The sequence below is a fragment of the Sus scrofa genome, chromosome 5 (assembly GCF_000003025.6).
Source record: "Sus scrofa isolate TJ Tabasco breed Duroc chromosome 5, Sscrofa11.1, whole genome shotgun sequence".
NCBI classification, from domain to species: domain Eukaryota; kingdom Metazoa; phylum Chordata; class Mammalia; order Artiodactyla; family Suidae; genus Sus; species Sus scrofa.
In genome coordinates this window covers 22,889,603-22,915,070 of record NC_010447.5, presented here as the reverse complement: position 1 = coordinate 22,915,070, position 25,468 = coordinate 22,889,603, and the positions used below count along the sequence as shown (strand labels likewise).

General features: G+C 45.5%; 1 protein-coding gene and 1 long non-coding RNA gene across 4 annotated transcripts; both read left to right on the top strand.

Annotated features, from left to right (window-relative positions):
• LOC110260686 lies at nt 1,365-2,530 on the top strand. The gene is made up of 2 exons (XR_002343987.1): nt 1,365-1,700; nt 1,997-2,530. It is a non-coding gene; the product is annotated as an uncharacterized LOC110260686 (long non-coding RNA).
• B4GALNT1 (beta-1,4-N-acetyl-galactosaminyltransferase 1) lies at nt 17,685-25,417 on the top strand. Of its 3 annotated transcripts, none has more exons than XM_021091871.1 (12): nt 17,685-18,201; nt 18,371-18,464; nt 19,070-19,288; nt 19,819-19,983; nt 20,114-20,220; nt 20,675-20,715; nt 20,867-21,047; nt 22,577-22,675; nt 22,813-23,003; nt 23,476-23,616; nt 23,870-24,110; nt 24,701-25,417. In XM_021091871.1, exons 1-12 carry the CDS (start codon nt 17,883-17,885, stop codon nt 24,916-24,918), a joined length of 2,016 nt encoding a protein of 671 aa, XP_020947530.1. In that variant the 5' UTR covers nt 17,685-17,882; the 3' UTR covers nt 24,919-25,417. The 3 variants fall into 3 exon arrangements, with proteins under 3 accessions (XP_020947530.1, XP_020947532.1, XP_020947531.1); XM_021091873.1 differs by having other exon boundaries at nt 18,054-18,151; XM_021091872.1 differs by having other exon boundaries at nt 18,069-18,628.

The window sequence follows — 25,468 nt, the reverse complement described above, 5'->3', positions numbered from 1 at the left end:
AGCCCACAGTTAACATCATACTCAATGGTAAAACGCTGAAAGTATTTCCTCTAAGATCAAGAACAAGACAAAGAGGCCCACTCTTGCCACTTTTATTCAGTGTAGTATTAGGAGTCTTAACCAAGGCAATTGGACAAGAAAAAGAAATAAAAATCCAAATTGGAAAGGAAGAAATAAAATTGTAACAGTGCAGATGACATGCTAGACTGTTTTAGAAAATCTTAAACACACCACCAAAAACTATTAGAACTCATCAATAAATTTGTAAAGTTACAGGATACAAAATTAATATAGATAAATCTGTTGTATTTCTACACACTATCAATAAACTATCAGAAAGAAAATTAAGAAAACAATCCCATTTACGATTGCATCAAAAAACTATCTAGGAATAAATCTAAGGAGGTAAAAGACCTGTACTCAGAAAACTATATGACACTGATGAAAGAAACTGAAAATGACACAAACTCATGGAAAGATATACTGTGCTCATGGGTTGGAAAAATTAATATTATTATTAAAATGACCATACTACCCGAGGCAAACTACAGATTTAATGCAACCACCATCAAAATACCAATTTGTATTGAAACACAAAAGACCCTGAACAGTGAAAACAATCTTGAGAAAAAAGAACAAAGCTAAAGGTATCATGCTTCCTGACTTCAGACTATACTACAAAGCTACAATAATCAAAACAGTATAATACTGGCACAAAAAGAGACACATAGATCAATGGAACAGAACAGAGAGCCCAGCAATGGACATATTCTTATATGGTCAATTAATTTATGACAAAAAAAGGCAAGAATACACAGTGGGAAAATGGCATTCAAATGGGAACTGGGAGTTCCCGTTGTGGAGAGGTGGTTAATGAATCTGACTAGGAACCATGAGGTTGTGGGTTCGGTCCCTGGACTTGCTCAGTGGGTTAAGGAGCCAGCATTGCCGTGAGCTGTGGTGTAGGTTGCACACGCGGCTCGGATCTGGTGTGGCTGTGGCCCTGGCGTAGGCTGTTGGCTACAGCTCCGATTCGACCCCTCCATATGCCGTGGGAGTGGCCCTAGGAAAGGCAAAAAGACAATAAATAAATAAATAAATGTTAGAAAAACTGGATAGTTACATGCAAAAGAATCAAACTGGTCTACTTTATCATACCATATACAAAAATAAATTCAAAATGGATTAAAGACTTAAATGTAAGGCCTGAAACCATAAAATTCCAAGAGGAAAACCGGCAGTACACTCTTTGACATCAGTCTTAGCAATATTTCTTTGAACAGGTCTCCTCAGGCAAGGGCGACAAAAGCAAAAGTAAACAAATGAAACTACATTAAACTAAAAATCTTTTGCATAGAAAACTATCAACAGGCATCTTTTTGTGGTGCAACAAGTTAAGGATCCAGCAATATCACTGCAGCAGCTCAGGTCAAAGCTGTGGTGCGAGCTGCTGCGGTGATATTGTGCATGCCCCGGGTGAGGTCCATAAAAAAGAAAAAGAAGGGCTTGACCGGCGCGCTCCCAGGGGCAGGAGGAGGGCAAGTCCCGGTCCCGGCCCTCGGCGGCACGGGTGGGCTCGGAGCAGGCCCCGCACCGGGCAGCAACCCTATTCTCACTCCGGAGGCCCCCTGCCCTTACTTCCCCTTTCTCCCCCGGCCCATGGTGCGAGGCTGGGAGCCGCTGCCCGGGGCCTGACAGCGGTGAGTGATCCCCCAGCCCTTTCGACTTCCCCTCCCAGCCCGTGTACGATCTCCGACTTCTGGAGTCCCATCCCCGCGCTAGGCGGAGGAGAATTCTGGGTTCGAAATTGCCCGGATCTCTCTCCTTTCTCTTCTGGACTTTTCGGTTCCCTGTTGTAAGTGGGGGAGGGTAGTGGGTGTGTGGGGAGGAGGGGAAAGCAGGGTTGGGACGCCCTCGGAGAGGGGAGAATAAAGATTCGCCTGCTCTCTGAGGCTCATTGCCCCAAGTGCAGCAACTTTTTGTTCTCTGACCCCAGTTCGGAGCCTTCTAGACTGCCTGTGAAATGGAGGAGAAGAGAAACGTTTCCTTCCCAGGCCTCCCCTCCTCCTCTCCACGACTACCTTCTGGCAACCTCAACACACACACACAGAAACCTGGCCTTATTCTTGGGGAGCAGTGGCCTTTGGGAATGAAAGGGTTAAGAGAAACTACTCCTTCTGACCCCTACCCAGCCATACTCAGAAAATCAACCAGTAAAGTGGGAACCTGAGACCTCAGAGGTTCCTGGTGTTGCGTCCTAATGTGAGACTTCTGAACTGAAAGACTCAAGCTGAGACCTATTTGGTAATGTGGGCCCAGATGAGATCTTTTATCATATGTCCCCCGTTCTCACCATACCTTTCAAGCTTAACCATACCTTTTTATGGTTAAGATAGGTAGGTGGCAGTAATTGAAAACAAAAAAGCCAGCTGGGAATTTTTAAATGATGCATACACATCTTCAGTGTTGTCATTAAAAGTACATTCATTTCACCAAAAAAAAAAAAAAAAAAAGAAAAGAAAAAGAAAAAGAAAACTATCAATAAATGAAAAGACCACTTACTGAATGGGAGAAGATATTGGTAAACAACTGACCTGATAAGGGATTAATATCCACAACATACAAAGAACTCATACAATCCAACAGCAAAAAAAAGCCAACCCAACTGAAAGACGAGGACCTGAATAGACATTTCCAAGGAAGATACACAGATGGCCAACAGTCACATGAAAAGATGCTCAGCATCACTAATCATCAGAGAAATGCAAATCAAAACGAGGTATCACTTCACACCCATCACAATGGCTATCATCAAAAGACAAGAAATAGGGAGTTCCCTGGTGGCCTAGTTGTTAAGAACTTGGCGTTGTCACTGCTGTGGCTCAGGTTTGATCCCTGGCCCAGGGACTTCCGCAAGCTCCAGGTGCAGCCAAAAAATAGTCCAGAAATAATAAGTGTTGGTGAGGATGTGGGAAAGAGGCAAGCCTGGTGCACTGTTGATGGGAATGTAAATTAGTGCCGCTAATATGGAAAACAGTGTAGATGTCCCTCAAAAAGTTAAAAATAGAACCACCATATGATCTAGCAATTCCACACTGGGTATTTATACAAAGAAAATAGAAACACTAATTCAAAAAGATGCAGTACCCCTATGTTCACTGCAGCATTATTTACAATAGCCAAGAAATGGAAGCAACCTAAGTGCCCATCGATGGATGGATAGATCAAAGTTCCTGATGAGGCTCTGTGGTAACAAACCCGACTAGTATCCATGAGGATGTGGGTTCAATCCCTGGCCTCACTCAGTGGGTCAAGGATCTGGTATTGCTGTGAGCTGTAGTGTAGGTCACAGACACAGCTTGGATCTGGTGTTGTTGTGGCTGTGGCATAGGCCGGGAGCTGTAGCTCCAATTTGACCCCAAGCCTGGGAACCTCCATATGCCATGGGTGTGGACCTAAAAAAATTGGATGGATGGATAAAGAAGATATGGGATATATATACAATGGAATATTATTCAGCCACAAAAAGAATGAAATCTTGCCATTTGCAACAACATGTATGGACCTAGAGAACATTATGCTAAGTGAAATAAGTGATAAAGACAAATACTGTATGCTTTCACTTATATGTGGAATCTAGAAAAAGAAAACAAAGGAACAAACATAACAAAAAAGAAACAGAGTCATAGATACAGAGAATAAACAGGTGGTTGCTGAAGTGGAGGGGATTAGAAAAATAGATGAGAAAAGATTAAGAGGTATAAACTTCTAGTTACAAAATAAATGAGTAACGGGTGTGAAATGTGCGGTGTGGGGAATATAATAAAAATAATGAATATCTGTATTGTAACTAGAATATCTAGATGGTAACTAGACTTACTGCAGTGATCATTTTGTAATGGCAAAAAGAAAAAAAAATACAGTATCATAATATTAGCACAAAAAAGTGAAAATGTCCAGTAACAGTAGCAATCACAACAGCTAATACTGCCTGTACCAGTCATTCTTCAAAGCGTTTTAATTATAGTACACCCATAAGATGGAATACTAGGCAGCCTCAAAGACTATGATGTAGTAACTGGAGGGAGTTAAAATTGGTATGACTTGGGAGTTCCCATCTTGGCTCATTGGAAACAAATCTGACTAGGAACCATAAAGTTGAGGGTTCGATCCCTGGCCTTGCTCATTGGGTTAAGGATCTGGCGTTGCTGTGGCTGTGGTGTAGGCTGGCAGATGTAGCTCCAATTAGACCCCTAGCCTAGGAACCTCCATATGCCGTGGGTGAGGCCCTTAAAAAAAAAAAAAAAGACAAAAAATAAAAATAAATAAAAATTAAAATAAAATAAAATAAAAATAAATTGGTATGACCTTACAAGAGAACAATTTGTCACTAACTATCCAAATTTAATATGTACATAATCCTTTCACTTAAAAATTCTATGGCTAGGAATTTATCCAAGGGATAATGTGATAAGTATAATTTTACAAATACAGGTGATTTGATATATAAATTCAGAGTGAAGTGATATATTTTCTCACCCTGAATTATTTGCTATGATGTGCTGGATGAAGGAAAAAGGAGCCATTTGTGTATGTTACCGTAAACCTATAAACACATTTACAAGTCCACTAAGCCACCGCACTCAAAGATAAGCCAAGCTAGCGTGGCTTACAGTTGCCTGGCACCAAACACTGGAAAAAAACAGTTTTAGTCTCTCTGAGTGTTTCTCAAGTGCACTGGATCATTTCATGTAGCCCAAGTTCACCACAACTCCCTTGCGCTGCTCAGTGTAAAGAACACTCATGAGCAAGGACTGCTTTGATGCATCAGTTGGGAGCAAACAGTGCCTAAAGGCCAATAGAGACTGAGTAAATCTTGGAAATAGGGTAGCACAGGGCTTTTGCTAACTCTCCTTGCTGGTTAATTGACCAATTCGCTGATTGTTCATCAAATTGATAACTTGTTGAATGAGCATAAATGTGTGTGTGGCGAACAGCAGGTGGCTCACAATTTTCTTGGCTGCTTCTTCAGACTGACATATTTTGGATTGTCTCTTTGCCACAACCCAAGTCAAAAGTCTAAATTAAAGCGCACTCTCACATATAACTGGCATTTGGTTTAAATAAAAAAGTTAACCAAATATGTTCATTGCATTATGGTTTGCAAAGGAAACAAGGTGTCAATCAACCAGGACTTTCTAAATAATATTTTGCACAACATAATAAATAATTATGTTCATATAACATAATAAAATACACAATTTTTAAATGAGATTTATTTCCATGTGCTCTTGAAAAAGAAACTGGCAAGATAAATGTGTCATGGGCAAAAAAGCAGTAAGAGGTGCAGTGAGTATAGCATAATCCCTTTTCTGCTAAAAAAATTAAAAGTTTATAAGACAAATTTTATAGAGTCACTTCCCATCAAAAGAATTGAGTGAATTCTAGAGAAAACCCTCCCTTCACTCCAAACAGATAAAATAACAGACAGATAATATACTCCGAATGTATATTTAAAAGGCAACCCATGATAAAACAAAAACAAACAAAAACAAAAAACAAAATAAGCATCTCCTTGAACTGGAAGTGGAAATATGATGGCTGGGGGCTGAAACCTTGGGGGCAATCTTAACTACCTAGAATTAGCTCCTTTGGAGAGTTCCCTAGATGTTCCGCTGCACATGTGGCTGTCATGCTGTGACCTGACTGCTTACTTGCAGTGCCTGCAAAGAGCAGAGAGGACTAGGCTAGCCAGTCCTCTAGGCTACCATGCTGAGAAGACTACACCCAGAGCTGGCTGGGGACAGGTCAGTTCCATCAGCCTTGGTCAGATCCCTGCGTGTTCAATGTAGACTCTGATTCTGAACTGAAGAGACTGTCACAAAACCACTTAGTCAGGAGGGATGTAGAGGGAGAGAGGGAAACCCTCAGCTGGGAAGTGGACTAGCGTACTTAGCAACTTTTTCTAAAGGCTCTGCAGCAGACGTTGGAGTACTAAAACCTACATTTCCCTAAATCGCTTGCAGCTAGACATTCCTTTATCGATTAAATGCACACCTAAGAAAGCTGATTTGAGATAGGCCTTAAACTGGGGAGAAGGGATAACCCCAAGTGGAAGGCATCCACCTTGCAGGATACAAATTATGGTAGAGGCCAAGGGGTCCTGCAATTAAGCAGCTTCCTGTTTTCGGAAGCTAGTTGCAGTTATGACTTCAGTTTTGCTGACAGCAAGAGCTGTGTGATTCTGAAGGCTGAGAGCTGTTCTTAAATGTTCTGCCTAAAGCAGAGTTTTCAATGAGTTCCTTTTAGCATCTAGGGAAGGATAAGTCTTTGTTGGGTTGGCTTGCTCTACTATTCTTTTAGCTTAGCTGACACCTGCCCATTGACTGCCAGTAGCTTCACCAGTCATTGCCAGCACCAGAAATGCTCCCACATATTTCCAAAAGCCTACAGAAGGCACCATCCATCACCCATGCAAAAACCAATGCCAGAAGTACCTCAGAAGCCACCTGATGCCGAACAATAAATACCTCATCTACATAAACTCTAAACCAAGACACCCATGTGAGAATGAAATGCTCACAATAGATAGGCTTGCAAACTAGAATTTCAAAGCTCATCATGAAAAGTAACATCATGACAGTCAACAAGCTCAGTAAGCAGGAGAATTTACTCTACAGAAAATGGAAATAGAGCAACTAGAAAAAATGTTTTGAGTAAGTTTAATATCCTCAAAGATAAGGAAACTAAAGGGACACAATAAACACATACAATAAACACTCCTTGACTGAAATTCTTTCAAAAGCTATAAAGGACATCACTGAGACAACTGGAGAAATTTTAATATGAACTGTATATTAGATAACAGTTTTGTATCAGTGATAAATCTCCTGAGTTTGACAATTACATTGTTTATTTAGGAGAATACCCTTGTTGTTAGGAGATAGATACTGAGAAGTAGTTAGGTATTTAGGAGTAAAAAGTCACAACTAATTCAAATGGTTCAGCAAAAACAATGGGTGTGTGTGTGTGTGTGTGTGTGTGTGCATACAGAGAGAGAGAGCACAATAAAATCAGTATTCAGCTGAGACTAAATATCACCATCAAAGAATAAAATGCTAGGAGTTCCCGTCGTGGCGCAGTGGTTAACGAATCTGACTAGGAACCATGAGGTTTCGGGTTCCATCCCTGCCCTTGCTCAGAGGTTAACGATCCAGATCCGGCGTTGCCGTGAGCTGTGGTGTAGGTTGCAGACGTGGCGTGGATCCCGAGTTACTGTGGCTCTGGTGTAGGCTGGTAGCTACAGCTCTGATTAGACCCCTAGCCTGGGAACCTCCATATGCCATGGGAGCGGCCCTAGAAAAGGCAAAAAAAAAAAAAGAATGAAATGCTAAACTATAAAAATTAATATGAAGTTACAATAGAATTTTTAAATTATTAAAGTTTTTTCTTGTCGGTTTCTATAAGTGTGATATAATGTGCTGAAACAATTTCTCAGCACCATCACTAATAAATATTTTCTTTTTTTATTTCTTGTTATAGTTGATTTACAATGTTCTGTCAATGTCTGCTGTACAGCAAAATGACTTAGTCATACATATGCGTAAGTGTGTATATATATTATTTTTCTAACTTTATCCTCCATCATGCTCCATCACAAGTAACTAGATATAATTCCCTGGGCTATACAGCAGGATCTCATTGCTTATCTACTCCAAATGCAATGTTTGCCTCTACTAACCCAAACTTCCAGTCCATCCCATTCCCTCGCCTTCCCCTTTGGCAACCACAAGTCTGTTCTCCATGTTCATGAGCTTATTTCTTTTCTGTAGATAGGTTCATTTGTGCCATATATTAGATTCCAGATATAAGGTGCTATTTGTCTTTCTCTTTCTGACTTACTTCACTTAGTATGAGAGTCTCTAGTTCCCTCCATGTTGCTGCAACTGGCATTATTTTGCTCTTTTTTATGGCTGAGTAGTATTCCATTGTGTATATATATCACATCTTCTTAATTCATGCATCTATCAATGGACATTTAGGCTGTTTCCATGTCTTGGCTATTGTGAATAGTGCTGCAATGAACACATGGCTGCATGTATCTTTTTCAGTGAAGGTTTTGTCTGGATACATGCCCAGGAGTGGGATTGCTGGGTCATATGGTAGTTCTACATTTCGTTTTCTGAAGTACCTCCATACTGTTTTCCACAGTGGTCATACCAATTTACATTCCCACCAACAGCAAAGGAGGGGTCCCTTTTCTCCACACCCTCTCCAGCATTTGTTACTTGTTGACTTGTTAATGATGGCCATTCTGACTGGTGTGAGGTGGTACCTCATGGCAGTTTTTTTTTTTTTTTTTTTTCTGGTAGTTTTGATTTGCATTTCCCTAATAATTAGTGATGCTGAGCATTTTTTCATGTGCCTGTTGGCCATCCCTATGCCTCCTTTGGAGAAATGTCTATTCCGGTCTTCTGCCCATTTTTCAATTGGCTTGTTGGTTTTTTGGCTATTGAGTTGTATAAGTTGTTTGTATATTTTAGAGATTAAGCCCTTGTTGGTTGCATCATTGAAACTATTTTCTCCCATTCTGTAGATTGTGTTTATTTTTTATGGTTTCCTTTGCTATGTAAAAGCTTGTAAGTTTGATTAGGTCCCATTGGTTTTTTTGGTTTTGTTTTTATTTCTGTTGACTTGGGAGATACTTACTTTCAACTAAAGCAGTACAGGTGATTTTTTTTCTTTTTATTTATTTATTGTTTTTAGGGCCGAACCTGCAACATATGGAAGTTCTCAGGCTGGGGGTCAAATTGGAGCTGCAGTTGCAGGCTTACACCACAGCCACATTGATGCCAGATCCGAACCACAACTGCAGCCTATACCACAGTTCACGGTAATGGCAGATCCTTAACCCACTGAGCAAGGCCAGGGATTGAACCAGCATCCTCATGGATACTAGTTGGGTTCATTACTGCTGAGCCACAACACAATTCCAATTCTTTTTTATTTTATTTATTTATTTATTTATTTATTTTAATTTTTTTATTTTTATTTATTTATTTATTTGTTTTGTCTTTTTGCCTTTTCTAGGGCCGCTCCCACGGCATATGGAGATTCCCAGGCTAGGGGTCAAATTGGAGCTGCAGCCGCCAGCCTACACCACGGCCACAGCAACGCGGGATCCAAGCCATGTCTGCGACCCACACCACAGCTCACGGCAATGCCAGATCCCCAACCTACTGAGCAAGGCCAGGGATCGAACCCGCCACCTCATGGTTTCTAGTCGGATTTGTTAACCACTGTGCCACGACGGGAACTCCTAATTCTTTTTTATTTTTATTTTTGCTTTGAAGTAATTCCAAACTTGGAAATTTGGAGAACAGTTCCCATTGTGGCACAGTGGAAATGAATCCGACTAGGAACCATGTGGTTGCGGGTTTGATCTCTGGCCTTGTTCAGCGGGTTAAGGATCTGGTGTTGCCGTGAGCTATGGTGTAGGTAACAGACGGCTCTGATTTGATGGAGCTGTGGTGTAGGCTGGCAGCTACAGCTCCCATTCAACCCCTAGCCTGGGAACCTCCATATGCTGTGGGTGCGGGCCTTAAAAAAAAAAGAAAGAAAGAAAGAAAGAAAGAAAAAGAAATTTGGAGAATACATGCAGAGTATTCCCACATATCTTTTTTTCTCTTTTAAAAAACTTGCTTGACCACATTCATCCAATCCAATCCCATGTATGTTTTTGTTTTTGTTTTTGTTTTACTGTGCCTGTGGCATGCAGAAGTTCCCAGGCCAGGGATCAAACACACATCACAGCAGCAACCTGATCCACTGCAGTGGCAACGTGGGATCCTTAACCCGTTGAGCACAACAGGAACTCCAAATCCCACATATCTTTCATCTAACTTCACCAATTTTTAATATTTTGTCACACATGTTTTATTCTCTCTATATAGATATGTTATACAGTTTATAATAGTGTATTAGTAATTATTAAATTAATAAAAATGAATTATATATTATATATACCACATCCACATATATATGTACAACACACACACATTGTATTATTTATTTTTCCTGAGCAATTTGAAAGTAGATTGCAGACACCATGACATTTTATCCCTTAACATTTCAGAGTATGTTTTCAAAGAATGAGGATCTTTTCCTAGGTAATCACAGTTATCAATGTTGGGAAATTTAACATTTACCACTTATCTCTTAACAAAGATAAAACATTGACTTTAAGCTATCACTCATATTCCAATTTTGTCACTTGTCCCCAAAATATCTGTTGTAGCATTTTTTTTCCCCTCAAGGACAGGATCCAATCTAGGTTCACAAACGGCATCCGGTTGTTTCTTTAGTCAACTTTTCTTTGGAATGGTTAGTCTGTTTTTGTCTTTCATAATATTAACATTGAAAAATAAAATACTGGGAGTTCCCGTCGTGGCGCAGTGGTTAACGAATCCGACTAGGAACCATGAGGTTGCGGGTTCGGTCCCTGCCCTTGCTCAGTGGGTTAACCATCCGGCGTTGCCATGAGCTGTGGTGTAGGTTGCAGACGCGGCTCGGATCCCGCGTTGCTGTGGCTCTGCGTAAGCTGGTGGCTACAGCTCTGATTCAACCCCTAGCCTGGGAATCTCCATATGCCTCCGGAGCGGCCCAAGAAATAGCAACAACAACAACAAAAAGACAAAAGACAAAAAAAAAAAGAAAAAAAAAAGAAAAATAAAATACTGGCCAGTTTCTTTCAAATATATAAAATATTCTTCAGTTGAGGCTTGTGTGTTTTCCCATACTTAGAATCAAGTTACATACCTGTGGCCAGAACACGGCATGAGCGATGCTGTGTCTTTCTCCGGGTGGCACACCTGGAGGCATCATCAGTAATGTCCACTTTGACCACTTAGTCAAGTTGCTGTCTGGGTTTTCCACTTTGCAGCTGTAATTTTTCCTCTTACAACTAACAAGCAGACTGTGGGAAGACACTTTAAGCGATGTAAACACCTTACTCCTCATCAAACCATCTCCCTTAGAATTACCATTCATTGATAATTCTTGTCCAGACCAGTTTTTACCATGATCGTTGCAGAATTATTTTCCACTTCATTTCCCCCATATTTATCAATCAGCATTCATCCTTCTCCTACATTCACTTACTTAATTATGTATTTATTATCGGTGTGGATTCGTGGATTCCTATTTTTTCAATGGTTTATAATTCATTCCTATCCTAAATTATTTTGGTGCTCCAATTTTCTAAGATTCAGCCAGTGAAAGCCCCTTCAAGCTGCCTCCTGTGTGTATCCTTTTAACTTGCTCTCATCTTTCTTTAAAAAAACATATATTTCATTGCTTTTTGATATTCCAGGTTCAACTTTAACTTTTCCTGTCCCAACTCTGGAATAGGACTTGGAATGAGTCTGAGGAGCTCAGTTTCTGTATTGGAAAAGGGTATTAGAAGATCTGGGTCTTTTGTTCAATACTATAAAGCTACAGTAATCAAGACAGTGTGGTACTGGTGCAAAAACAGACATACAGACCAATGGAATAGAATAGAGAACCTAGAAATAAACCCAGATACCTATGGTCAATTAATCTTTGACAAAGGAGGCAAGAATATAAAATGGGAAAAAGTCTCTTCAGCAAGTGGTGCTGAGAACACTGGACAGCTGCATGTAAATCAGTGAAACTAGAACACACCCTCACATCACACACAAAAATAAACAGAAAATGACTTAAAGACTTAAACATGAGACAAGACACCATAAAATTCCTAAAAGAGAACATAGGCAAAACATTTTCTGATATCGACCTGACAAATGTTTTCTTAAGTCAGTCTCCCAAGTCAACAGAAATAAAAACAAAACCAAAAAAACCAATGGGACCTAATCAAACTTACAAGCTTTTACATAGCAAAGGAAACCATAAAAAATAAACACAATCTACAGAATGGGAGAAAATAGTTTCAATGATGCAACCAACAAGGGCTTAATCTCTAAAATATACAAACAACTTATACAACTCAATAGCCAAAAAACCAACAAGCCAATTGAAAAATGGGCAGAAGACCGGAATAGACATTTCTCCAAAGGAGGCATAGGGATGGCCAACAGGCACATGAAAAAATGCTCAGCATCACTAATTATTAGGGAAATGCAAATCAAAACTACCAGAAAAAAAAAAAAAAAAAAAACTGCCATGAGGTACCACCTCACACCAGTCAGAATGGCCATCATTAACAAGTCAACAAGTAACAAATGCTGGAGAGGGTGTGGAGAAAAGGGACCCCTCCTTTGCTGTTGGTGGGAATGTAAATTGGTATGACCACTGTGGAAAACAGTATGGAGGTACTTCAGAAAACGAAATGTAGAACTACCATATGACCCAGCAATCCCACTCCTGGGCATGTATCCAGACAAAACCTTCACTGAAAAAGATACATGCAGCCATGTGTTCATTGCAGCACTATTCACAATAGCCAAGACATGGAAACAGCCTAAATGTCCATTGATAGATGCATGAATTAAGAAGATGTGATATATATACACAATGGAATACTACTCAGCCATAAAAAAGAGCAAAATAATGCCAGTTGCAGCAACATGGAGGGAACTAGAGACTCTCATACTAAGTGAAGTAAGTCAGAAAGAGAAAGACAAATAGCACCTTATATCTGGAATCTAATATATGGCACAAATGAACCTATCTACAGAAAAGAAATAAGCTCATGAACATGGAGAACAGACTTGTGGTTGCCAAAGGGGAAGGCGAGGGAATGGGATGGACTGGAAGTTTGGGTTAGTAGAGGCAAACATTGCATTTGGAGTAGATAAGCAATGAGATCCTGCTGTATAGCACAGGGAACTATGTCTAATCACTTATTATGGAACATGATGGAGGATATTTTGAGAAAAAGAATGTGTGTGGTGTATACACACACACACACATATATATACACACACACATATATATAACTGAGTCACTGCTGTACAGCAGACATTGACAGAACATTGTAAATCAATTATAACAAGAAAAAATTTTTAAAGAAGATCTGGGTCTTTTGTTGATTGTTACTGGGTATATTTATGTCTAGGCACCTTCATGTAAATAACTCTGCAATTTCAGAGCATTACTCCTTGTAATGTTGACACCAAGTTATTAAGACTCTTCTTTTCTAAAAGTATCTAATTAAGCATTAGTTCCTGGGGAGTTCCCATTGTGGCTCAGCAGAAACAAATCTGACTAGTATCCATGAGGACACAGGTTCGATCCCTGGCCTTGCTCAGTGGGTTAAGGATCTGGCATTTCGGTGAGCTCTGGTGTAGGTCACAGATGCGGCTCAGATCTAGCGTTGCTATGGCTGTGGTATAAGCTGGCGGCTACAGCTCTGATTCAGTCCCTAGCCTGGGAACTTCCATATGCCACAAGTGCAGCCCTAAAAAGACAAAAAAAGGGGGAGGGGGTAAAAAGCAACAGTTCCTGGACTTAAAGATTTGGCCATTGATGATAACAGTGGATTAAAAATGGTCAAAAATTCCTTGTAGCAGAGTTCCCGTGTGGCACAGCGGTTAACGAATCCAACTAGAAACCCTGAGGTTTCGGGTTTGATCCCTGGCCTTGCTCAGTGGGTTAAGGATCTAGCGTTGCCATGAACTGTGGTGTGGGTCACAGACGAGGCTCGGATCCTGCGTTGCCGTGTCTCTGGCGTAGGCCAGCGGCTACAGCTCCGATTCGACCCCTAACCTGGGAACCTCCATATGCTGAGGGAAGCAGCCCTAGAAAAGGCCAAAAAAAAACCAAAAAAAAAAAAAAAATTCCCTGTAGCCATAACCATCAAGAGGTGGAGTGTAGTCACTCCTTCAATCTGGGATAGTCTGATAATTTGCTTTGGCATATAAATATATTTTTAAAAAATATATACACACACACAGGAGACAGAGATAAAAAAGAGAGAAATAACGCTGCGTGAATTACAAGTAAGGCTTCAAGAAACCTTGCAGCTTCCACTTTCACCCATTTGCTACCCTGAGACTGCCATGTAATAAAACCCAGGTTAGCCTCTCCAAGGATGAAAGACCACATGAAGAGGGAGGTTCAGATAAGCACCAGCACCAAACTCCCGTCATGTGAGTAAACGCAACTTTTACCATCCAGCCCCAGCTGAGCTGCCGGATGGCTGCAGCTACGTGATTGACGCAAGGTGACTATCAGAAGGACCACCCAACTGCAACTGGGTGGACTGCTTGAAGAAAAAAGCTTCCAACTATTTTGGAAAGCAGATTACAATCGTTGTTCTCACATATTTTTAAACTGTGTATTCATGTATAATACACATACAGAAAAGTATACAGATTATAAGTGTACAATTTGTGTATTTTTACAAATTAAACACACTTGTGTAGTAAGCACTCCAATGTAGAAATGCAACTTTACTAACACCCAGATTCCCTTTGACCCCCCCACTTCTAGTTATTATTCCCCCCCTCAAAGATAATCACAATCCTGACTACAAACATCATAGATTAGTTTGGCCTGTATTCTACTTTAACCAAAAGAATCACACAGAATGTAATCTTCTGTTTGGCTTTATTTCTTTCTGCACCAGGAGTTACTGTGTCACGTTGCAGACCATTTCTTCTTGGTCTATACAGTAGACCCCTGAGCAACGCAAGTTTGAACTGTGTGGGTTTACTTACACACAGATTATTTTTTCACGAAATACATACTACAGTACTACAGGATCCATGGCTGGTTGAATCCATGAATGCAGATCCCCAGAAGTGGAGGTAGACTATAAAGTTATATTTTCTATTTTCATCTATGCGGAGGGCTGGTGCACCTAACCTCTCATTGTTCAAGGTCAACTGTTTAATATTCTGTATTAGTTATCTATTGCTAGGTAATATATTACTCCAAACTTGGGGAACTTAAAACAGCAAACATTTATTCAAACAGAATGATACGAAAGAATTACTGTATCACCAATAAAATTCTGCAAATACAGTTCTCTTAAAATCTTTATAGGTCCCCGTAAACCTTATTGAGGTTAACTACATCAAATGAAAGCCATATTCACAAATATTACTGGGATAGGCACTTCTCTTCCTTGAACTTCTTCTTTGACCACTGAGAGTCTTGTTGTTAGACTGAACCTTCCTCTGAGGCACCATCTTAGATCTTTCTTAACAAGGGATTCACATTCAGGTCCTTGGTTTCATTTTCAGACCATGTTTTCTTGAGTGTTCCTTACATATAATCTTTGCCTGGAAGCCATGTTTTTAAATTTTAGCTTCATTGGTCCTTGGAGAAGCTAGGAATTTTTAAACTCAACAATCCCCGGATTCTTTTTATTTAGCGTTCTTTCCTTTAGCTTATCTCTTTCTTTTCATGTTTTACCATAAGCAACAAGAAGAAACCAGATGGCACCTTCAACATTGTGTTTGGAAATCTCCTCAATGAGATCCCCAGGTCATTAGGTATAGTTTCTACTTTCTCCCCGACTGCAGGTTATGGTTTTGCTAAATGTAACAAGGATCTCCCCTTTCCTTCATTTTCCCTACTTTCCTCATTTCCCTTCATCAGCAAACTCCTTAAAGGACATCAGCCTTCTATTAACACATTCTTTTACATTCTTTGATCCACTCCTCAGATTCCTTCCAGCTTCTCCGCAAGACTCCGTTCCAAAGCCATTCCCACATTTTTAGGTTTTATCATGGCAGTACCTCACATTTCCAGATTTTGGCTAAACCCAGAAGCTACAACCATACATGGGAGCCAGCTATATATGCTATTCTGTACTTTATTTTGCTTAACAGCTTTGGAAAGCATCCTATATCAGTATATATAGATTAACCCAGTGTTCCATTGTCTGGTTGAATCATATCTTTAAATTTTAACGACTAATATTTAAAATCTAAATGATTAGCATTTTAAAACTATTACATTTAGAATGGATAAGCAATGAGGTCCTCAAGAGATTGGAGGAGCTATATCCAATCTCTTGAGATAGGACATGATGGAAGATAGTATGAGAAAAAGAATGTATATATATGTATGACTGGGTCATTTTGCTGTACAGCAGAAACTGGCACAACACTGTAAACCAACTATACTTTTTTTTAAGAATGAGGAAAAAAAAAGGGAGTTCTTATCGTGGCTCAGTGGTTAATGAACCCAACTGGTATCCATGAGGACACGGGTTCAATCCCTGGCCTTGCTCAGTGGGTTAAGGATCCGGCATTGCCGTGAGCTGTGGTGTAGGTCGCAGACACGGCTGTGATGTTGTAGGTCAGCTGCTACAGCTCCGATTTGACCCCCTAGCCTGGGAACCCCCATATGTAGTGGGTATGGCCCTAAAAAGACAAAAGAAAAAAAAATAGGGAAAAAAAGAAATGCTCCAAAATAACCAAGGGCAGAGGGAATGGCCAAAATTTTTAAAGATCAGCATTTTAAATGTTACTAGATTGGCCAATTGCCAATTGCTCTAAGTTGTACCAATTTACACTCACAACAACATATGTATGACAGTGGCTCTTTCTCCAAACACTTGGCCAATCCGTTGGATAGCAAAGTCTTTGGTCCTTACTAATTTGGTAATCAAAAAACATTTCACTGTTATTCTAATTTGCATTTTATTTATTATGAATAAGGTTAAGTACATTTTCATATATTCAAAAGCCATTTTCACTTTTTCTGTCAACTGCCTAATCATGATTTTTGTCCATTTCAGGGTGGTTTATCAAAATGTTTTAGAGCTCTTAAGAAAAGCAATCTTCATCTGTTGTACATATTGCAAATATTTTTTCAGTTTGCCACTTCTCTCTCAATTTCTTATAGAAATTCCTTCATCCAAGTTTTTTATACAGGCAAATTTTTTTTAATTTTTTGCTTTTTAGGGCCTCACCCACAGCATATAGAGATTTCCAGGCTAGGGGTCCAATGGGAGCTACAGCTGCAGGCCTATGCCACAGCCACAGCAACGCAGGATCCGAGCAGCATCTTCGACCTACAACCACAGCTCATCCCAAAGCCAGATCCTTAATCCACTGAGTGAGGCCAAGGATAGAACCCACAACTTCATGGTTCCTAGTTGGGTTCGGTTCTGCTGGGCCACGATGGGAACTCCTACAGGCAAATATATTAATACTTCCTTTTATATCTTGCTTAGAGATCTCTTCCCCACTCCAAGATTATAAAAAGCAGACTCCACGATTTTACTATTTTTTGTGGTTTCATTTTTAAAACTAAAGTATTTGATAAATTGGGAATTTATTTTGGTGTAAAGAGGCTGAGAATCCCACTTTCCCCCCAGCTGATTTGTCACTTCTTTGTACACAATTCATCCAATAATTCATCCTTCCCTCCCCCGGCCCCCACATTTTCATTATGTTGTACATTTCCTATATCTTTTTCTCTATTAAACAGTGACAAATCTTTTATTAGAACCATGGAACCACAGAACTCAGGGCAGCATCAGGAATCCAGATGCAAGAAAGGGAGTCTATGGTCTGCAGCTTGCACACAAAACTACAACTACAAGCCACTGCTTGGGATTTCCTTCCTCTGGCAACAGTGAGCAGTCAGAAGAAGCAGGCAGGCCCTTGAACTGAGTGTTTGTTAGATCATTGAGTGTTTTTAGATAATGGGGGGGCGGGGCGGTGAGGGAGGGCCGGGGGAGGTGAGGATGGGAGGAAGGCTGTGAACCTGTCTTTGTTAGCCAGAGTCTATTTTCCAAGGTCTTCTCTGGCTTCCTTCTCTAACTACCCAAATCTTCCTTGAAATGGGGTTACAGGGCGTCTCCGCCCCACCTCTTCCCAAAGCCCTTATCTCTTGTCCTTGGTCACAGTCTCAAGGAGGGGGCGGCTCGGAAGGAAGAGGGAATGGGAGTGACTGGGATTTGGGGCAGACGGATGAGGTGCCAGGGTTCGGAAGCGAAGAGCTGGGAGTGGGAGGGCGTGGAGAGAAGAATCTTCGCGCCGCGCCGCGCCGGCTTCGCGCCCCCGCAATGTCCTCGGCGCCCAACAGAAGGCGCCCCGGCGCTCGCCTTCTCCTCTCGTAGCCGGATCCTCCGCCGCAACCAGCCTGGGAGCCCAGCCGCGCGGCGCCGCGATCGGAAGAGCCGGGCGGCGGCCCGAGCCCTCCTGGCCCAGCAAGTGGGACAGGGTGCCGAGGAGCCCAAGCTCTGTTCCCGGGCCTGGGGTACAGCGGTTTCTCGGCTCCGACCCCACCCCCCGCAGGAAACGCCCAGAGCCACCCCAGCGCCGCGGTCTACAAAGCCGGGAAAGTCCGAAGGCGGGAGGGGTCGGGCGCACTCGGGAGGCAGGAGGATCCCCCTCAATCTCAGGCTCACGCCCGACTCCCCCATCAGGCCGCCTCCAGCCTCATGAGGACGCCCAGGCGGGGTCTGAGAGCCTGGAGCAGCCTGGACCGAAATCTTGCGGCGGCCTTAGAGCGTTAGACAGGTCAGTGCCGGGGCGGGATGAGGGGCCGAGCTGGAGGCGGGAGGAGGCGCGCACGCTGGTCCACCTTGTCCCCCGCCCAGCTTCCCCATTCCATTCACCGGGTCACCTCCGCCAGAGCCACCTAATAGCTTGGGCGTGATTCTGCATTTTTCATGACAGGCAAGGTATGGCGCTGCCCTCTGCAGCCCACTCGGGGCCAGGTGATGCTCGAACTGAAGGGTTGGGGTGGGGGATGAGCGGGCCAGGGGAGGCGACGGGTTCGGGGACAGCCGCTGTTCTAATAAAGCGATGCTCTTCTACTCATGAGCCTCCGCGTCGAGACCACTACATCCAAAGGTCTCTGGCTTCAAGATGCCGGGCCTCAGGCGTGAGAGGAAAGCGAGATGCGGGAGAGGGCGAGAAGAAAGGAGGCCGGGAGACCCGAGGCCCGGGGAGTGAGGGGAGGGGGACGCGGGTACCGATTCGCTATGCAAATCCTGGCGCGCGAGCTGTGGAGAGCGCCCCGGGGGGCCGGCGGGTGCCTCCAAAACCGCGGAAGCCGAGGGTCCCAGCCCACCCCTTCCCTTTCCCCCCATTATCACCCTCCCACCCTACCGCCCACCCAGGATGCGGCTGGGCCGCCGGGCCCTCTGTATGCTGGTCCTGCTGCTCGCCTGCGCCTCGCTGGGGCTCCTGTATGCGAGCACCCGGGTCGCGCCGGGCCTCCAGGCACCTCTTGCGCTGTGGACGCCCCTGCAGGGCAACCCCAGGCCAGAACTACCAGGTCTTGCCCCCGAGCCCCGGTACGCACATATCCCGGTCAGGATCAAGGAGCAAGTGGTGGGGTGAGTGCAAGGAGTGGGTGGCACTCGCTGGCGGGAGGTGTGGGAAGCTTTTGTTTCTTGTACTGCTGTGCTCTTGATGCCTGGGTTCTCCTGACTGGTTGGGGGGGGGGGCGAAGTGGGAGGTGGAGGGGGCTACTGAGTCATGTGCTGAGAGGGAGGAAAATCTGTCCTCCCTGAACCTTGTCATGGTATGGGGAAGAGAGAGTGTGCAGTCAAGAGAGGGCCCTGATTTGTGGGTCCTGGTGATTCCCTACAAAAGGAGAGAGTCCAGATGGGATCCTGACTGTGGGTTGGTAACTCTGAAAACCTAGCATTTGGCCCTATTCTACACCTCTGTAAAAATCCAGATTTGGGGTATAAGTCTTCCCATTGGTGGTCTCTCCTGGGGGCTCTTTGAAGAGCAGTGTTTACGGGGACAGATTTTGGATGGGCAGGGTTGAAGGGCCAAGGTGTGGGGTGTGGTGTAAATGTTTTGTGGAATGAGTGGAACTACACGGCTGGGTCCTGAGGACACTTCCTCCCTGTTCCAGGCTGCTATCTTCAAATAACTGCAGTTGTGAGTCCAGTGGGGGGAGCCTTCACTTCCCCTTCCAGAGGCAGGTTCGAGCCATTGACTTCACCAAGGCCTTTGACCCTGAGGAGCTAAGGGTTGCCTCTGCCTCAAGGGAACAGGAGTTCCAGGCCTTCCTTTCAAGGTACCAGCAGGAAAGTAGGGCATGGCCCTGCAGGTGGAGAGCAGCGGGAGGCCTTGTGGGGGGCAGTGGCAGGAGGAAGAGCCTGCCTCCCCCTGACTCCTCCTCTGACCTCCCACTCCTTCACCTCCAGGAGCCAGTCTGCTGCTGACCAGCTGCTCATAGCCGCTGCCAACTCCCCGCTCCAATACCCCCTGCAGGGTGTGGAGGTCCAGCCCCTCAGGAGCATCTTGGTGCCAGGTGGGGAGAATGGCTCTAGGGGGTGACCCAAGCCATTCTGGGGTGGCAGAGCCCAGGTTGGGTGGGGAAGACTGAGCCCAGATTGGAATGGGAGGTGGAGGACCTCTGATGAAGGGAGACTTGAGCTCAGGGAGGGCTCATGAGGTGGAAGGTGGGGACAGAAGGGATTCTAGGATTATCCAGAATGGCCAAAGACAGTGACTAGAGAGGTTTGAGGAGAAGGATCTATTCTTTTGCTGACTGACCAAAGTTCGGTGGACAGGTAGGGCAGGCCACAGAAGAGCTACTACATTGAGAGAAGAGTGGAAAATCAGTCACTCTAGGCTATGTGTGCCTGCTGTGGCCTCAACAAGAGGGATGGGGGAGACATTCTGTGCTGTGTGTGGTGAAAGAGGGAAGAGAAAGCAAGGATTTCCAGGTTGTCTGTGATTCGGCCCCCTCTCTTTCCTCCCAGGGCTAAGCCTGCAGGCCACTTCCAGTCAGGAGGTCTATCAGGTGAGAAGAGTCAGGAAGGAGGGGAGGTCAGGTGAACATTAAGGATGCTGGGAGGGCAACAAGGCTGCCAAAGGAGGGAGGGAGGAAGGAACCAGGAAGGCAAAGAGTGGGTCTGGGCTCTCACCCTGCACTCTCCAATTCCCTCCCCCAGGTGAATCTCACTGCCTCCTTGGGCACCTGGGACGTGGCAGGGGAAGTGACAGGAGTGACTCTCACTGGAGAGGGGCAGCCGGATCTCACCCTCGCCAGCCCAGGGCTGGACCAACTCAATCGGCAGTTACAACTGATCACCTACAGCAGCCGAAGCTACCTGGCAAACACAGCAGACACAGGTGCGAGGCCTGGGTACAGGTAGTAACAGGCTGGGAGAACACAGGGAACCCAGAAAGGCAGGAGTGGACAAAGGGCAGAGGGTGTGGGAGACACTAGGGCAATGGCCAGAGCTGCCCAGCCACACAATGGGCATTTCAGCTGGGCCAGCAGGGCCAAGGAGGGAGAGAAGAGGCCTTTGTTCATCTGGAGCTGGAACAGGCCAGAGGGAAACCTGAGCTTGGGTATGTCCCCCCTTCAGGCCAATCATGGAGGCCCCAGGAAGTGACCTGCCCCAGGAGCCAGAAGACTCAAGTTTGGTTCCCAGCCCACCACTTACTAGAGGGCAAAGGGCTTTACCTTCCAGAGCCCCCATTTTTCTTCTAGCAAAAGAGGCATAACACAGCCCTCCTGCTTCTCTCCAAGGCTTCTACACCAAACCTGCTCTCACTTTTGGGCCTTTGCACTTGCTATTCCTTCTGCCTAGAATGCTCTTCCCCCAGATTTTTGCACAGCTGGCTCCTTCTTGTCATTTGGATCTCAGCTCAAGTGGCTCCTCTTCACTAGCACATTACGTGTCTTATTTTCTATTCAGTACTTATCAGTATTGGGAATTTTCTTTTTTTTTTTTTTTTCTTTTTGCCTTTTGAGGGCCACTCCCACGGCATATGGAGGTTCCCAGGCTAGGGGTCGAATCGGAGCTGTAGCTGCCGGCCTATGCCAGAGCCACAGCAACTCGGGATCCGAGCCACATCTGTGACCTACACCACAGCTCACGGCAACACCAGATCCTTAACCCACTGAGCAAGGCCAGGGATCAAACCCACAACCTCATGGTTCCTAGTCGGATTCGTTAACCACTGAGCCACGACAGGAACTCCTGAATTTTCTTTTTTCACTTATCCTGGAACCAGACTAACTAGGTTCCTATCCCAGCTTTGCTGCTTAACAATTGGGTAATTATGGACAAGTTAATTTATCTGTGCTTTCTTTGTCTGTAGTAGGAATCTACTTAATCGGGCTATGGGGATGATTAAATGGGTTCATATATTTAAGGTACTTTAAAAGTGCCTGACACATAATAAATGCTCAATAAAGGTTAGCTTTTAATTAAATCTTTTATCATCTTTCTACCACCCACTAGAATGTAAGTTCCATGGGGATAAGAACCTTGTGTTTTTGTCTAATAGGGCCTAGAAAGGTGATTCACAGAATAGGCATTAAAATTTTTTTTTTCTTTTTAGGGCCGCACCCACAGCATATGGAAGTTCCCAGGCTAGGGGCTGGCTGAATCAGGGCTGTAGCTGCCAGCCTACACCACAGCCACAGCAAGGGATCCCAGCCTCGCCCTCGACCTACACCACAGCTCACCACAAGACCGGATTCTTAGCCCATTGAGCTGGGCCAGGGATGAACCTGGATCCTCATGGGTACTAGTCAGGTTCCTTACCGCTGAGCCATGATGGGAACTCCCTGCATTTACATATTGATTTACTGAAAAGAGAATGTTGCCTAAGCCCTAGGGACCATATCTAATGTCCTTTCTTTCCAGTCCGATTCTCCACCGAGGGACATGAAGCTGCCTTCACCATCCGCATAAGACACCCCCCCAGCCCTAGGCTGTACCCACCTGGGCCTCTACCCCAGGGAGGTGAGACTGGTGTGCTTAGGGACATAGATCCAGCCCTGATGGGGAGCAAGTTGGGAGAGGGCAGCCCTGGGAGATATCTCCCTGCTCCTCACTCCCTAACCCTCTCTCTCTGCACCTAACCCTGCCCTTTGTCCCAGCCCAGTACAACATCAGCGCTCTGGTCACCATAGCCACTAAGACCTTCCTTCGTTACAATCGGCTACGGGCACTCATCGCCAGCATTCGCCGCTTCTACCCGACGGTCACAGTGGTCATCGCCGATGACAGCGACAAGCCAGAGCGCATTAGCGGCCCCCACATCGAGCACTATCTCATGCCTTTTGGCAAGGTGCGCAGCCAGCGAGGCTGAACCTCGCGCCACAGGGCACCGGGAGGGGGCGCACCCTCAGTCTGCAATCTAGAGTAGCGATTCCAGGGTTATCTGCCTCGGAATCATTGGGGTGCCTGTTAAGCAAGAGGATTTCTGGAAAGTAAGCTCCATGCGAACAGAAATCGTGCTGTCTTATTCGCGCTGCATTCTTAGAATGGTGCTTAGCACCTGGTGGGCGCCAATAAACAGTTGACAGAATGATTGAACTCATGAATTAAAGGCATTCCAAGACCCTCCCCCAGAACACCGACTCAGAGTCTCTGATGAGAGTGGAGAACTGCATTTGTTAACTAGCTCCTGGCCATTCGTAAGCACCCAAAAGTCTGCAGAGGGACACAGGCGTTGAAAAGGATTGGGAATTAGGAGGAAAAGTAGCAGAGGGCTGTGGCCTCTCTCGACGGCATCACCAATTGTACTTACCCTTCTCCAGGGCTGGTTCGCCGGCCGGAACCTGGCTGTATCCCAAGTAACCACCAAGTACGTGCTGTGGGTGGACGACGACTTCGTCTTTACGGCGCGTACGCGCCTAGAGAGGCTTGTGGACGTGCTGGAGCGGACGCCGCTGGACCTGGTAGGGAAGGGGCCGCGGGATGTGGGATGGGAGAAGGCCTCGGGCGGGCTAAGGCCGCGGCGTGGAGACCCGACCGAGAGCAGCGAGCCCTGGGATGGGAGAGAACGACGAAGCGGAGCCTGGGGGACTGTCTGGGAGTTGCAGGGGTGAAGCTGAAAAGGACGGGGCAGGGGAACCGCCCAGTGGGAGAGGGAGCCCAGACCTATCCCCTTCCACTCCGAGCCCCGCCTGGAGCCATCCTTCCACCCGGCAGGTGGGGGGCGCCGTGCGCGAGATCTCCGGCTTCTCCACCACCTACCGGCAGCTGCTGAGCGTGGAGCGCGGCGCGCCAGGCCGCGGAAACTGTCTCCGGCAGAGGCGAGGCTTCCACCACGAGCTCGTCGGCTTCCCAGGCTGCGTGGTCACCGACGGCGTGGTCAATTTCTTCCTGGCGCGCACGGACAAGGTCCGCGAGGTCGGCTTTGACCCGCGCCTCAGCCGCGTAGCGCACTTGGGTAAGTGGCGCCCCCTCCTGGCTGGGCCCGGCAGGGACCTTGCGGGGCGCTGGGCCAGGTACGATGCGACTGAGGCCTCGGTACTACTCCCCGGCCACCCCCACGGAACCCACGGCTGCCATGGAGGCCCCTAGAGCAATTCGTGAAGATTTACCGAGACCTGCGCCGGGGTAAGAGAGAGAGCTTCCACCCTCCCGGCCCTGAACATCATTTAAACCTCCAGGGCCAGTACAGGCGCTGGGTCTACATTCAAGTGCCCCACCACTGTCACCTCCAGCTCTGTCCCACTCCCTGCCATAGCCCCTGGTTCAGACCACCTCGCAGCAGCCCATTCAGTATTTATTAAACCTCTGGGTGTGTGTGTTGGGGGAGAGCGTCCGTTTTCAAAGCACAAGCTAAGTATATTGACTCCATTTTGTACCGAGAGTAAAACTACAACCCAAAAGTGCTGACTTACATGCCCAAGGTCCTTAGAAAGGGAGTCTTTGCAAAAGCACCCTCCATGTCCTAAATTTCAGTCCTCCCTCAAGGGCTGGCCCTCTGCATCCTCAAGACTATTCACTGTGTACTCCCCTTCCCTCCACTCCCAGAATTCTTCCTGGATGGACTTGGTTCTCTTCAGGTGGGCTCCTGCTCAGATGTCGTTGTGGATCATGCCTCCAAGCTGAAGTTGCCTTGGACATCAAGGGATGCTGGGGCAGAGACTTATGCCCGGTACCGTTACCCGGGATCATTGGACGAAACTCAGGTGGCCAAACACCGCCTGCTCTTCTTCAAACACCGGCTCCAGTGCATGACCTCGGAGTGATGGTCACTCAGGGCCTTCCAACTGTCAGGCTGGGCCTGCCTCCTTGTCCTTGCCAGAATTTCTAGCAAACCCCACTGGCCACTGACCACTCTGCTGACTGTGCCCAATCCCCCTCAGAACTGGATCCTAAAACAGGGGCTTGTCCTGCTGATGCTCGTCCTTTCTGTGAGTGCCCAGGGGCATGATGGAGCCATAACTCATCCCACAGCCAGTGCCAAGTCCTCCCCCCACCCCCTTCTCATGGGGCAGGAAGTGGGGGGTTGCTTTCCAAGTGCCAAAGAGTCCATGGGGACTCTAAGACCCTAAAGCGGAAACACTCTCCTCTCGTCTCCTTGGGACTACGGAGATGGGGAAGCCCCCAACATATATTCCCAGGGTTGCCCCGCCTTCCATCTCTGGATACGGGACTCTGTGCAGCAGCTACAACTGCACCCCCATGGAGAGACCTGGTGACTCTGGAGCTGGTATGGGGGCTGGTGAACACATAGGTGAAAGCCAATTGTAGTGTGTCTCTGCAATGCTGTGGGCATGGAGGAAGGGGCACCAGGGG